This window comes from Callionymus lyra, chromosome 15 (assembly GCF_982586985.1).
Source record: "Callionymus lyra chromosome 15, fCalLyr1.hap1.1, whole genome shotgun sequence".
Lineage (NCBI taxonomy): Eukaryota > Metazoa > Chordata > Actinopteri > Syngnathiformes > Callionymidae > Callionymus > Callionymus lyra.
Genome location: NC_141832.1, coordinates 6,457,643 through 6,472,006, shown reverse-complemented (window position 1 = coordinate 6,472,006; position 14,364 = coordinate 6,457,643). Strand labels below are relative to the sequence as shown.

At 43.8% G+C, this 14,364-nt stretch overlaps 2 protein-coding genes across 2 annotated transcripts; both read left to right on the top strand.

The window, feature by feature from the left end:
• Positions 1-299: 299 nt before the first annotated feature.
• Positions 300-1,840, top strand: LOC148064675 (ferritin, liver middle subunit). The gene is made up of 4 exons (XM_087809328.1): positions 300-531; positions 1,160-1,306; positions 1,369-1,494; positions 1,557-1,840. Exons 1-4 carry the CDS (start codon positions 430-432, stop codon positions 1,710-1,712), a joined length of 531 nt encoding a protein of 176 aa, XP_087665454.1. The 5' UTR covers positions 300-429; the 3' UTR covers positions 1,713-1,840.
• Positions 1,841-2,693: 853 nt separating this feature from the next.
• syt5a (synaptotagmin Va) lies at positions 2,694-13,800 on the top strand. The gene is made up of 10 exons (XM_087808799.1): positions 2,694-2,770; positions 4,071-4,217; positions 5,046-5,060; positions 11,276-11,457; positions 11,528-11,614; positions 11,674-11,841; positions 11,903-12,070; positions 12,130-12,247; positions 13,256-13,389; positions 13,461-13,800. The coding sequence occupies exons 2-10, from the start codon at positions 4,073-4,075 to the stop codon at positions 13,668-13,670; spliced, it is 1,227 nt and encodes a 408-aa protein (XP_087664925.1). The 5' UTR covers positions 2,694-2,770; positions 4,071-4,072; the 3' UTR covers positions 13,671-13,800.
• The last annotated feature ends 564 nt before the right edge of the window (positions 13,801-14,364 follow it).

The window sequence follows — 14,364 nt, the reverse complement described above, 5'->3', positions numbered from 1 at the left end:
TTTTTAAACGAGACAAACATTTAAGGTTGAAATAAAATCCTTTTAAACGAGACAAACATTAACAAGTTGAAATAAAGTCTTTTTAAAAGAGATAATCATTGACAAGTTGAAATAAAGCGGGAGTTTAACTTGTGAAAACTGCTGCGTCACGGTTAGTTCGGTAATAACCATAAACACGAGACTTCCATGAGTCAGCGTCGACCTCCCGCCGTCACATGTCCCTTCTTTCCAGCCCTCGGATTGGCTGCGACGGTCCGCGTCACGTGACCAGCAGCGACGTATATAAACTCAGGCCGCGCACCGGAGCGTCAGAGAAGACTGAAGAGTTCTTGCTTCAACAGTGTTTGGACGGAACTTTCTTTTTTCTTGACCCTCATTCCACAGATAAAGTCTATTTTTCTACTTCTTCAAGACACGAGCAGCAACAAGATGGAGTCTCAAGTGCGTCAGAACTACCACCGCGACTGCGAGGCCGCCGTGAACCGGATGCTCAACATGGAGATGTTCGCGTCCTACACCTACACGTCCATGGTGAGTCTCGTCTGAAGGTACTGTTGTAGTCGCTTGTGACCTCATCACTGTGCGACCTCATCACTGTGCGACCTCAGGCCTGGACCAGCCGCGGCCCTTTGGCTGTTTTCCTTCCGGAGGTCAAAGTTCATGCGGAAAACGACACTTTTATTTCGTATTGATTTTTTAATTTTTTATTTGTAAATATAACTGAAGGGTTTTCGTTATGAGTATTTATTCATCGACGTGATTTAAGGGAAAAATGTTTTTTATATCTGATTTATTTTTTAAATTCTATACATTAAGAATTATAAAGCGTAGTTATACATTTAAATCTTGTAAATAAAAGGTCAGATTTGAATTAAAAAAAACTCCCAACAAAAGTCAAATAAACAAACGTTACTCTAAGAACTTGATTCGCAGAAACGGGAAGTTGTGTCTCAAAATGGCGCTCAGGAGGTTTGAAGAGAACTTTATTGAGCTCCTGCTTCATGACAAAACCTGCTGTGTCATGCTGGCTCAGCATGAGTCATCACAACACGGCGGTCAGACCGCGGCAGGGCTGACTCGTGATGATGGTGTGTTTTAATATACGTGTGTGTAATGACGGTGTCTGGCCCGCCATGACGAACCTCTTGTCGCCCGCCAGGCGTTCTACTTCTCCCGCGACGACGTGGCGCTGCCGGGCTTTGCCCACTTCTTCCGGGAGAACAGCGACGAGGAGCGCGAACACGCCCACAAGCTGCTGGACTTCCAGAACAAGCGCGGCGGACGCATCTTCCTGCAGGACATCAAGGTGGGTTCTGCTCGCGGTTCTGCTCGCGGTTCACGCCACTGACCCAAAGGTTGTCGGTTCAGAAGCCCGAGCGCGACGAGTGGGGCAGCGGCCTGGAGGCCATGACGGCGGCGCTGCAGCTGGAGAAGAACGTGAACCAGGCTCTGCTGGACCTTCACAAGCTGGCGTCGGACCACAGCGACCCTCACGTGAGTTTGTGTGTGTTGTGACCCCGTGACCCCCGTCGTCTGACCCTCGCTTGCCCTCGCAGATGTGCGACTTCCTGGAGAGTCACTACCTGGACGAGCAGGTGGAGGCCATCAAGAAGCTGGGCGACTTCATCACCAACCTGACCCGCATGGACGCCTACAACAACAAGATGGCCGAGTACCTGTTCGACAAGCACACCCTGGGCAGCAAGAGCTAAACATGCGTGTCACGTGTGTGGGTCACGCGTGTGTCACGCCTGGACCAGCAGGAGTTCATCGACCTCGTGACGCCTTTGTTTGACATCTTCATGTTGAGACGTCAACGCAATAAAAAACATGAGCTCAACACTTTTGTCTTGTACTCGCGTGTGCACACGTACACACACACGTACACACACGCAACGACATGACGACATCTTTGCACAATTAAAACCATGAACCACTTTATTTCAACAATAAACGCGTCAAACTAGCAAAGAATTGAACTTTTGCTGAAGACGTTAAAAGGTAAATCTCGAACAATTAAACAAAAATAATTGCAAATTAAATGGTTTTCCAAAACAATCTGGTCCAGATTAATTTAAAAAAAATTTTTTTTACCCTAAAAGGTTTAAATGATCATGTGACAAACGTCAAGTCAACATTTATTAACATGTTTTCTTCAGAGTATCAAGTAAAACATTTTTTAGACGGAAATCCAAGATCCAAACATTGATCCTTGAGGATCTCCAGGCTCTGAACTTTGTTTCAATGTTAAAGCAGCAGTGTATATATGCGTGCGTATTTGTGTGGGGGTGTGTGCGTGCATGTTTGTGCGTGTGTGTATGTGTGTCTGTATGTATGCGTGTGTATGTATGCGTGCGTATTTGTGTTTGAGTGCCTATGTGTGCGTGTGTATGTATGCGTGCGTGTTTGTGTGTGTATGTCTGTATGCGTATTTGTGCGAGTGTCTGTATGCGTGTGTATGTATGTGTGCGTATTTGTGTGTGAGTGCCTATGTATGTGCGCGTGTGTATGTATGCGTGCTTGTTTGTGCGTGTGTGTATGTATGCGTGCGTATTTGTGTGTGTGCGTGTGTATATATGTGTGCATGTTTGTGCGTGTGTGTATGTATGCGTGCGTGTGTGTGTCTGTCTGTGTGTGTGTGTGTTCAATAAGTCGCAGGATAACGACAGATTACCAGAAGAAGCTCCAGGTGTCGTCAGTCGTCAGTCGAACAGACTTCGTTGCTCGGAAACATTAAAAACCTCCGAAGTGAACTAAGAGCATCAAAGTGGTGAGTTTGACATTGATTGATTGACAGATGTTTGTGTGTTTAGTTTAACATCGACTGATTGACAGTTGTTTGTGTGTTTATCTTCCTCTCAAGTCTAGTTTAAAAGATTGAACGTTTGATCAAACAAACTGAAATAGTTTGACTCGTCGTGTTATTGACATTTTAATGAATAAACGAGTGTGATTTAAAGTCTTTTAATGAATAAACGAGTATAATTTAAAGTCTTTTAATGAATAAACGAGTATAATTTAAAGTCTTCAGGTGAGATTAGATCAAGTTTGAAGCAGTAGAATGATCCGTGTTTGCTTTACAAACTGTTCATCTGTTGATTTACTCATGTATATCTTATTAATATTCATTTCTACCATATGAATATTCATGTATATCATATTAATATTCATTTCTACCATATGAATATTCATGTCTATCATATTAATATTCATTTCTATTATATGAATATTCAAATAAATCGTGAACGAGTGGATGAAATGATGTGGATTAAAACACCAGATTAGTCTGTTTATAGATTTCTTTCTTTTTTACATCCGTACATTTCTACATTTCTATATTCATGAAACATAGTCTAACGTGTACTTTTATTTATGCTAATATTCTGTCGTCACTTAAATATTTCTCTCAGACTTTCTCTTGATTTGAAAACAGATGTTTAATCAGCAGGATTAATGACACACACACACACACACACACACTCACACACACGCACTCGCACACACACTAAAGGTGGGGGGGCACAGTTAATTTGTTTAAACCGGGGATTGTGGGATTAGCTCGGGTTGATAATCTGTGACCGACTCGTCTGCTCTGAACCTTCGTGTTGTTGCTTCAAAACTAATTAAAAACAAGAATCATTTTGACTCCGAAAGTCATGAAAGTTTGAACCTGCGACCTTCAGTGTTAATAATATAATAATCATATAATAATAATAATATAATAATAAAGTATAATAATAATAATAACATAATAATCATATAATAATAATAATAATATATAATAATATAATAATTATATAAAAATAACATGATATATATATATAATATATATATATATAATATAATAATAATGTTATAATATAATAATAATGTTATAATATAATAATTATATAATAATAGTATATTATAATAATAATATATAATAATAGTATAATAATAATAATATATAATAATAATTATATAAATATAAAATAATAACAAGAATAATATAAGAATAATATAAGAATATAAGAATAATCTAAAAATTTAACGAGCAAACGATCAATAAAACATTCCTCCGTGTCCCGCAGTGATGCGATTGGTCGGCGGCGCCGCGGTCCGCCTCCGGCGGGCGGTGAAGGAGAGGGAGGAGGAGCCTCCAGCAGCTCCGCCTCCTTCACACCATCAGTTCACCAGCATGAAGAACAAATTCTTCGACGAGTTGACGCACCTGCCGAGTGAGCGCACACCTGAACACTTACCTGAACACACACCTGAACACACACCTGAACACTTACCTGAACACACACATGAACACGCACCTGCCGAGTGAGTGCACACCTGAACACACACCTGAACACTTACCTGAACGCACACCTGAACACTTACCTGAACACAAACATGAACACGCACCTGCCGAGTGAGCGCACACCTGAACACACACCTGAACACTTACCTGAACACACACATAAACACGCACCTGCCGAGTGAGCGCACACCTGAACGCACACCTGAACACACACCTGAACACTTACCTGAACCCACACCTGAACACTTACCTGAACACACAAATGAACACGCACCTGCCGAGTGAGCGCACACCTGAACACGCACCTGAACACACACCTGAACAAACACCTGAACGCACGCATGAACGCACACCTGAACGCACACATGAACGCACACATGAACGCACACCTGAACACTTACCTGAACACACAAATGAACACGCACCTGCCGAGTGAGCGCACACCTGAACGCACACCTGAACACACACCTGAACACTTACCTGAACCCACACCTGAACACTTACCTGAACACACACATGAACACGCACCTGCCGAGTGAGCGCACACCTGAACACGCACCTGAACACACACCTGAACAAACACCTGAACGCACGCATGAACGCACACCTGAACGCACACATGAACGCACACATGAACGCACACCTGAACACACACCTGAACACACACCTGAACACACACTTGAACACACACTTCAACTCTTTTCTCATCCTTTCTTTTCTCTCCCTCATGTGACTGTGGGACCCATTCACGCTGCAGACCATAAACTCAAAAGTAAGTTCACCTGTTCAGGTGTGTCAGCGTGCTCGTGTTGTTGTGTTGTCAAATGACGGGTGTTCCAGTTGTGTTGTCAAATGATGGGTGTTCCAGTTGCGTTGTGTCAAATGATGGGTGTTCCAGTTGTGTTGTCAAATGACGGGTGTTCCAGTTGTGTTTTCAAATGACGGGTGTTCCAGTTGTGTTGTCAAATGATGGGTGTTCCAGTTGTGTTGTCAAATGATGGGTATTCCAGTTGTGTTGTCAAATGATGGGTGTTCCAGTTGTGTTGTGTCAAAGGATAGGTGTTCCAGTTGTGTAATCAAATGACGGGTGTTCCAGTTGTGTTGTCAAATGATGGGTGTTCCAGTTGTGTTGTCAAATGACGGGTTTACCAGTTGTGTTGTCAAATGATGGGTGTTCCAGTTGTTTTGTCAAATGACGGGTAAGTAAGTAAGTAAGTCATTTTTATTTGTATAGCGCTTTTCCAGACCAGGGTCACAAAGCGCTTAAACAATCAAAACAACATTCAATAAAGTATATACTTTAAAGATAAAAAAAAAAACTGATAACACAACAGGAGTTCCAGAAAATCAAGGAAAAGCCTGAACAAATAGAAACGTCTTAAGATGTTTCTTAAAGGAGTCAGTAGATCATCAAGAGCAAAGAGAGAGAAGATCGTTCCAAAGCTTAGGAGCAACAGTCTGAAAAGATTTCTCTCCTCTGGTCCTGAACCGTGTGCAAGGAACCATAAGTAGATTCTGATCCACAGACCTCAGAGCCCGAGCTGGGGTGTAAGGCTGGATCAGATCAGTGATGTAAGGAGGAGCCTGACCATGAACAGATCTGAAAGTAAGAACCAGAATCAACTGCAGGCGAGACAGCTCCTTCTTGTTAAGACATGAAAACAAACTGTTACAATAGTCCAGACGAGAAGAAACAAACGCATGGATTATAAGATCCAGATCATGTTCTGACAACATTTTCCTAAGTTTAGAGATTTTTCTCAGTTGAAGGAAACAGTTTCTGGTCAGTTTTCTGCAGTGTTGAACAAGATACATGTCTTTATCAAATACAACACCCAGGTTTCTCAGGCTCAGTTTGACAGACTGACCTAAGTCACCCAAGTACTGACTCAACCCTGGAACCTTATCATCAGGAGCAATCACCAGAGTTTCAGTTTTGTCCACATTTAGCAGTTGTGTTGTCAAATGACGGGTGTTCCAGTTGTAAGTAAGTAAGTAAGTAAGTAATATTTATTTATATAGCGCTTTTCGAGACCAGGGTCACAAAGCGCTTTAACAATCAAAACAATACTCAAAACAGTACATACTTCAAAGATCAAAGACAACACCGAGAACAACACAGGAGTTCGAGAAATTCAAGGAAAAGCCTGAACAAATAGAAACGTCTTAAGATGTTTCTTAAAGGAGTCAGTAGACTCCATCAAGCGCAAAGAGAGAGGAAGATTGTTCCAAAGCTTAGGAGCAACAGACTGAAAAGATTTCTCTCCTCTGGTCCTGAGCCGTGTGCGTGAAACCATAAGTAGATTCTGATCCACAGACCTCAGAGACCGAGCTGGGGTGTAAGGCTGGATCAGATCAGTGATGTAAGGAGGAGCCTGACCATGAATAGCTCTGAAAGTAAGAACCAGAATTTTAAAGTTGATCCTGAAAGAAACTGGAAGCCAGTGAAGAGTTTTAAGGATCGGAGAAATGTGAGTTCTCCTACTTGAGCGGGTCAGAATTCTCGCTGCAGAGTTCTGAATCAACTGCAGACGAGACAGATCCTTCTTGTTAAGACATGAAAACAAACTGTTACAATAGTCCAGACGAGAAGAAACAAACGCATGGATTACAAGCTCCAGATCATGTTGTGACAACATTTTCCTAAGTTTAGAGATTTTTCTCAGTTGAAGGAAACAGTTTCTGGTCAGTTTTCTGCAGTGTTGAACAAGAGACATGTCTTTATCAAATACAACACCCAGGTTTCTCAGGCTCAGTTTGACAGACTGACCTAAGTCACCCAAGTACTGACTCAACCCTGGAATCTTATCATCAGGAGCAATCACCAGAGTTTCAGTTTTGTCCACATTAAGCTGTAAAGTGTTTTCACTCAGCCATTGTTTGATTTCTAGCAAACAATTGACTAAGCTGTTCAGCCTTTGGGGCTCAGTTGGGTCAAAAGAGCAGTAGAGCTGGATGTCATCAGCAAAAATGTGATAAGAAACATCTGGAAATCTCTGAATGATTTTACCAAGGGGAATCAAGTACAGCAAAAACAAATAAAGGACCCAGAACAGAACCTTGAGGGACTCCACACAACAGATCTGCCGATTCAGACCTCATTTGATTGGCAGATACACTAAAACTGCGCCCAGAAAGGTAAGATGAGAACCATTCTAACACAGACCCAGACAGTCCCACTTCATCCCTTAGTCTTCTCAGCAGGATCTGGTGATCAACTGTGTCAAAGGCTGACGACAGATCCAAGAGAACCAGAACAGTGAATTTACCAGAGTCAGCCGACATCATGATGTCACTGGACACTTTCAATAAAGCTGTCTCCGTAGAGTGATGTTTACGGAAGCCAGACTGAAACTTCTCATGGATGTCGCTCTGATCCAGGAACAAAGACAGCTGCTCAGACACCACCTTCTCCAAGATCTTGGACAAGAAAGGGAGCTTAGAAATAGGCCTGAAATTACTGAGGTCAGTTGGGTCTAAGCCTGGTTTTTTGAGCAGAGGCTCCACAATGGCATGTTTAAATGCATTGGGAAAAACCCCTGTGGAAAGGGAGAGGTTCACCATATTGGTAACCCAGGGGCCAATTACATCAAATACTTTTATAAAAAGCCTACAAGGAAGGACGTCATCTGAGCAAGAGGAGGGTTTCATCTTGTTCACTAGTGCTGAAATATCACCCAAAGATACAGCAGTGAAGGATGACCAAGAGGAGGAGATGGGCTCAGAGACAGTAGGGGTTCCCAACAAAGGGGGAGAGATTTTCTCTTTGATCAATTTAATTTTGTCAATGAAAAATCTCAACAATGCATTGCTGTCAGCTTCACAGAAGACCGGCGTGATTTGAGGAGCAGGAGACACGAGAGAATTAATCGTGTCAAACAAAACTTTGGGGTTTTTCCTATTTGCTGCTACCAGTTTTCTGATGTAATCAGATCTAGCAGTTTCTACCATCTCATTGTAAGAAGTCAACAGATCCCTGAGGTGAAGTCTGTGCACCTCAAGTTTAGTAGACTTCCAGAGACGCTCAGTCTTTCGACAAAGTCTCTTCAGACTCAGGAGATCTTCATTTGTCCAAGGGCACCGTTTTTTCTGAATTTTCAAGTTCGATTTAACAGGTGCCACTTGATCCAGTATTTCAACACAATGATCAGTGTAACAGTGAATCAAACTGTCCACATCTGGACAGTCATCAAAGGAAAGACGGTCAAACATAGCAGAAAAACTGTCTGCAGTATCGGCTGAGATGACACGCCTCTGAGACCTAACTTTCAAAGGCTTAGGTTCAGGGATGAAGTCCAGGTTGAACAAGACAAGAGAATGATCACTCAGATGGACATCATGTACAGATACATTAGAAATGTTCAGGCCAAGAGTAAAAACTAAGTCTAAAATGTGGCCTTTTTGATGAGTGGGTTCAGAAACATGTTGCTCAAAATTAAAGGCTTCAGTTAAAGTTAAAAGTTCTTTAGCAGAACAAGATGTGACGTCATCAACATGAAGATTAAAGTCTCCAAGAATAAGAACAGATTCCATCTGAATAATGGAAGATAAGAAGTCACTAAAGTCTTTCAAGAACACCGCCGCAGGACCAGGCGGACGGTAGATTGACACACAATAGAAAGGTCTTGTAGAACCAACCAAGATCATCTGAGACTCAAAAGAAGTGAATTCCTGTGTCTGAATCACTTTGCAAGAACAACTCTCCCTAAAAACAGTAGCAAGACCTCCTCCACGACCAGAGAGGCGAGGCTTCCCCAGGACAGCGCTCCCTACTGGACAGAGTTCGTTCAGATGAATAAACTCTTCCTCTCTCTGCCAAGTCTCAGAAAGACATAATAAATCCAAATTAACTCTTGTGAAAAGATCATTAAGAATAAAGGATTTATTAGTAATGGAGCGAACATTAAGAAGTCCCACATTCAGCACCAATGACGTCACTGACGACGCCGCGTCACTGACAGGCGCACAGAGCGGGATCTTTTGAAGCGAACAGCGGTCACGTGGGTACCAGCTGTCACTGAAGTTCAACTCGGTTGTAAAAGTCGAATTAAAGAGAGGAAATGAAAAAATCTTACCACCTTTCGTTGAGGTCTGGACAGACGGCAGCGCTGATGTGTCGTCACACACAGTGAGAGGAATGTCGATCAAACATCGATGACGTTCGATGACGTCAGAGTTGTTCCGATCGATCGCAACTGCACGTCTCATCCTGACCTGTACTCCAGCCCGACTCGATCCCTTGTGGAAATCGCCCGGTACTCGAGAGATCAAACGATATTCCACAGAGTCCGAGTCGATGAGAAGCGGAGCCGGAAACACGTTCACCGGACGTTGGTAACTGTCGCGAGTGAAGTCCTCCATCGACTCTCTGATGTTGAAAAGAGAATCACGATCATAGATCCGAGATGCTTGAGACATATCTTAAGTGATATGAGCATAATATCCGGACAAGTAGTCGTTAAAACGACTGTTTTTGGCAATTATTGCAGGAGCTTACGTTTCAAGCAGCCGATCAAAGGCTCACCGGAAGCGGAAGTGATCAATCTCCGTAGAACACCCATCAAATGATGGGTGTTCCAGTTGTGTTGTCAAATGACGGGTGTTCCAGTTGTGTTGTCAAATGACGGGTGTTCCAGTTGTGTTGTGTCAAATGATGGGTGTTCCAGTTGTGTTGTCAAATGATGGATGTTCCAGTTGTGTTGCCAAATGGTGGGTGTTCCAGTTGTGTTGTCAAATGACGGGTGTTCCAGTTGTTTTGTCAAATGACTGGTGTTCCAGTTATGTTGTCAAATGATGAGTGTTCCAGTTGTTTTGTCAAATGACTGGTGTTCCAATTGTGTTGTGTCAAATGACGGGTGTTCCATTTATGTTGTCAAATGATGGGTGGTCCAGTTGTGTTGTCAAATGACGGGTGTTCCAGTTGTGTTGTCAAATGATGGGTGTTCCAGTTGTGTTGTGTCAAATGATGGGTGTTCCAGTTGTGTTGTCAAATGATGGATGTTCCAGTTGTGTTGCCAAATGGTGGGTGTTCCAGTTGTGTTGTCAAATGACGGGTGTTCCAGTTGTTTTGTCAAATGACTGGTGTTCCAGTTATGTTGTCAAATGATGAGTGTTCCAGTTGTTTTGTCAAATGACTGGTGTTCCAATTGTGTTGTGTCAAATGACGGGTGTTCCATTTATGTTGTCAAATGACTGGTGTTCCAGTTGTGTTGTCAAATGACGGGTGTTCCAGTTGTGTTGTCAAATGACGGGTGTTCCAGTTGTGTTTTCAAATGACGGGTGTTCCAGTTGTGTTGTCAAATGACGGGTGTTCCATTTGTGTTGTCAAATGACGGGTGTTCCAGTTGTATTGTTAAATGATGGCCGTTCCAGTTGTGTTGTCAAATGGGTGTTGTGTTGAGAGCAGTCTCTCAAGAACAACAATCCCAGGAAGTACCTGCACCTGTTATTGTTAGTGGGCGTGGCTTATCAGTAAGACAGTTATCTCCAGGGTCTGTGGTAATCTTAATTGGCGACAGCGTCTGAAGAGTGTATGGTCACCGGGGGGCGTGGCCTATAGGTTTTGGGGGGCTGCACATGTGGAAGATGCACAGTTACGAAGGCGCCCCCTGGAGGGGGGAGGGGCGTGGTTACACGGCGGACATAGAACACATGTCAAAAAGGGCGTTGGCTCAAGATGGGTCACCTTGTTGGTTCTCCCCCGTCTTGACGTACCGCAAGGCAGCAGGTGGTCCGAAGGGAAGTTGGTCTATCAAGACATCCTCACGAGTGTATCCGGGATCATCTGAGTGCTTATGGCCACAGAAGGGGGGCTTGTTGACAGGCTTCGGTACGTCAGGGGCTGTAAAACCAGCAGGTGGTTTTCAGAACCTTACATGGGGAACCAAAGGATGTTTGAGTAGCAACTTATCAGGGGCTCAGACATCCATGGTTCAAGAAGGGGTGGGTTGATCTGGTAAAAAGACACTAATCAGTCCCTGGTTCCAGTGCCCATGTGGGCGGTGGGAGCCATCGTGGTAGTGGTCCTGGCCCTGGTGGCGTGCATGGGCTTGTGCATCTACTTCAAGTGCATTAACAAGACAAAGAAGCCCAAAAAGGTCCGTGAGAGGAAGGGAGGACGAGGACGGCGCAAGAAGGACAAGGATGGAGAAGACGGGGACGAGAAGAAGGTAAGGACGGGTTAAGGTACACCTTAAGGTCCCTGATCATGCTCTACCATCTACTCGTTGTGTCTGCCAGGAAGGAGAGGACGGGAAAGAAGAGGAAGAGAAAGAGTTCTTTGGCAAGTTGGAGTACACTCTGGACTACAGTTTCACTGATAACCAGGTACACCAGGAGAACCGTACGAAGTCGTTCACAGTCTCTGACCCGTCCGTCTCTTCTAGCTCATCGTGGGAATCCTGCAGGCTCAAGACCTGGCTGCCATGGACATGGGCGGCACCTCCGACCCCTACGTCAAGGTCTACATGCTGCCGGATAAAAAGAAGAAGTTTGAGACCAAAGTCCAGCGCAAAAACCTGTGCCCGGTCTTCAACGAGACCTTCACCTTCAAGGTCAGTCGCTGGTCCTAGCAAGAGCCTCCCTGAGGTCGCTGACGAAACCTTCTATGGGCAGATCCCCTATGCAGAGCTGGGCGGTCAGACTCTGGTCCTTCAAGTATTTGACTTTGACCGCTTCGGGAAGCACGACCTCATCGGTGACATCAAGATCCCCATGAACACCGTGGACCTGGCACAGCCCATCCACGAATGGAAGGATCTTGTGGGAGGAGAGAAAGAGGAAGTGAGTCACTGTGCTTGAGTTTACGTTGGATTCTTGAACGTCACCTCTCGCTCCTGCAGCAAGAGAAACTCGGCGACATCTGTATTTCCCTGCGATACGTCCCAACGGCCGGGAAGCTGACGGTCAACATCATGGAGGCCAAGAACCTGAAGAAGATGGACGTCGGAGGACTTTCAGGTGAGAGTTTCCTGATGCTATATTTCTTGGTATAGTGTAGTCTGTTGCACCTCGTAGAGTAATAGAGTAATACTACAAATACTGGCAAAGTAATACTAGGAAGACTGGTGGAGTAATACTACAAAGATTGGCAGAGTAATACTAGGAAGAACGGCAAAGTTATACTAGAAGGACTGGTGGAGTAATACTACGAAGACTTGCGGAGGAATACTAGGAAGACTGGGAGAGTAACATTCCAAAAACTGCCAGAGTAATACTACGAATATTGGCGGAGTAATAGTACGTAAACTGGCAGAGTAATACTAAAAAGATTGATTGAGTAATACTAGGAAGACTGGTGGAGTAATACCACAAACACTGGCGAATTAATACTAGGAAGACTGGTGGAGTAATACTACAAAGATTGGCTGAGTAATACTAGGAAGAACGGCAAAGCTATACTAGGAAGACTGGTGGAGTAATACTACGAAGACTGGCGGAGGAATACTAGGAAGACTGGGAGAGTATCACTCCGAAAACTGCCAGAGTAATACTACGAATATTGGCAGATTAATACTAGGAAGAACGGCAAAGTTATACTAGGAAGACTGGTGGAGTAATACTACGAAGACTGGCAGAGGAATACTAGGAAGACTGGGAGAGTAACACTCCAAAAACTGCCAGAGTAATACTACGAATATTGGCGGAGTAATAGTACGAAAACTGGCAGAGTAATACTAAAACGATTGGTGGAGTAATACCAAGAACACTGGCGAAGTAATACTAGGAAGACTGGTGGAGTAATACTGCAGCCGTGTAGCTTACCAAAGTCGTACTAAAACATTTTTTAAAGATTTTTTAACTCAATATTAAACATAAAATAAGTATTGAGGTCAGTAAGTAAAACCAGAATTAATATTAATATAAGCAAAAGGATTAAAGTCCAGAAATACGGTCTCATGGTCTGATGCTAACGCTAAGAGTGTCATGATAGCTTTAAGTGTGATCAAGAAACTCTTCCTGTTTCAGATCCGTTCGTGAAGGTGGTTCTGCAGCACAACGGGAAGCGACTGAAGAAGAAGAAGACGTCGGTGAAGCAGAACACACTGAACCCATACTTCAACGAGAGCTTTAGCTTTGAGATCCCATTTTCCCAGATCCAGGTTTGGAACTTGGTTTCAAGGTCGCGCCCAACGCTGAACTCATGAGTGTGTGTGTGTGTGTGTGTGTCCAGAAACTGCAGGTGGTCATCACCGTGTACGACTACGACAAGCTGGGCAGCAACGACGCCATCGGCAAGTGCTGGATCGGCTACGGCGCCTCCGGCGTCGGGCTGCGCCACTGGTCGGACATGTTGGCGAACCCCAGGCGTCCGGTGGCGCAGTGGCACACGCTGCAGCCGGAGGAGGACGTGGACGCCGCCCTGAAGGCTCCCATTCGTTAGCCTTTCGACCGGGGACTGGATCCACGTTAGCGTCGGTTTGAGGTGGATTTAGTTACTGATCACAAGTCCATCTTGTACGGCAACAGTCGCCGAGTTTATTCTACGGAACAATTTATTGTTTTCTGTGTCATTTTGATATTTATCTGATTTGTTGTTCGTGTGAGATTCTACCAGAGCTCGGTGCTGCCTCCAGTGGACATTACATGGAAGTGTTTTACAGTAAACGCATAATATTTGACACTGTATCGTCAAGAATGTGTTGATACAACGATACAAGGATATATAGTGTTAGTGTAGTAACAATATGTTTAGTATTGTCCAGTACTCTTGACTCTGGTGTTGTGTTGTTTTCAAACCAAAGTATGTCCAAACATCAGGTTTAAAAACATGCTGTATCCTCTCGTCCTCAGTCATCGTTCTTCCTGTAGCTGCGGAGGATGTAGCGACGATGATCAATATTTCCTAACGTCCATAATATATATATATATATATATATATATCGTCTCAGATACGTCACGACATGTATCAACATACACCCGACATAAGAGAAACACAGGAAAATAAACACATCGATTGACTCTGATCGTCCCAAAGTGTTGTGTGTGTTGTGTGTGTGAAGATAAAGATGATTTGAAACATGGTTCCATCTTCATCGACTCACTTCTCTCAGCGTAACTTTGACGGCAGGCGAGAC

Coding starts and splice junctions, on each gene's coding strand:
- syt5a (XM_087808799.1), top strand. CDS start 4,073: ATGCGATTGGTCGGCGGCGCCGCGGTCCGCCTCCGGCGGGCGGTGAAG. Junction 11,842..11,902: donor ACGAGACCTTCACCTTCAAG/GTCAGTCGCTGG, acceptor TTCTATGGGCAG/ATCCCCTATGCAGAGCTGGG. Junction 12,248..13,255: donor GGACGTCGGAGGACTTTCAG/GTGAGAGTTTCC, acceptor TTCCTGTTTCAG/ATCCGTTCGTGAAGGTGGTT.
- LOC148064675 (XM_087809328.1), top strand. CDS start 430: ATGGAGTCTCAAGTGCGTCAGAACTACCACCGCGACTGCGAGGCCGCC. Junction 1,307..1,368: donor TCTTCCTGCAGGACATCAAG/GTGGGTTCTGCT, acceptor TTGTCGGTTCAG/AAGCCCGAGCGCGACGAGTG. Junction 1,495..1,556: donor CGGACCACAGCGACCCTCAC/GTGAGTTTGTGT, acceptor TTGCCCTCGCAG/ATGTGCGACTTCCTGGAGAG.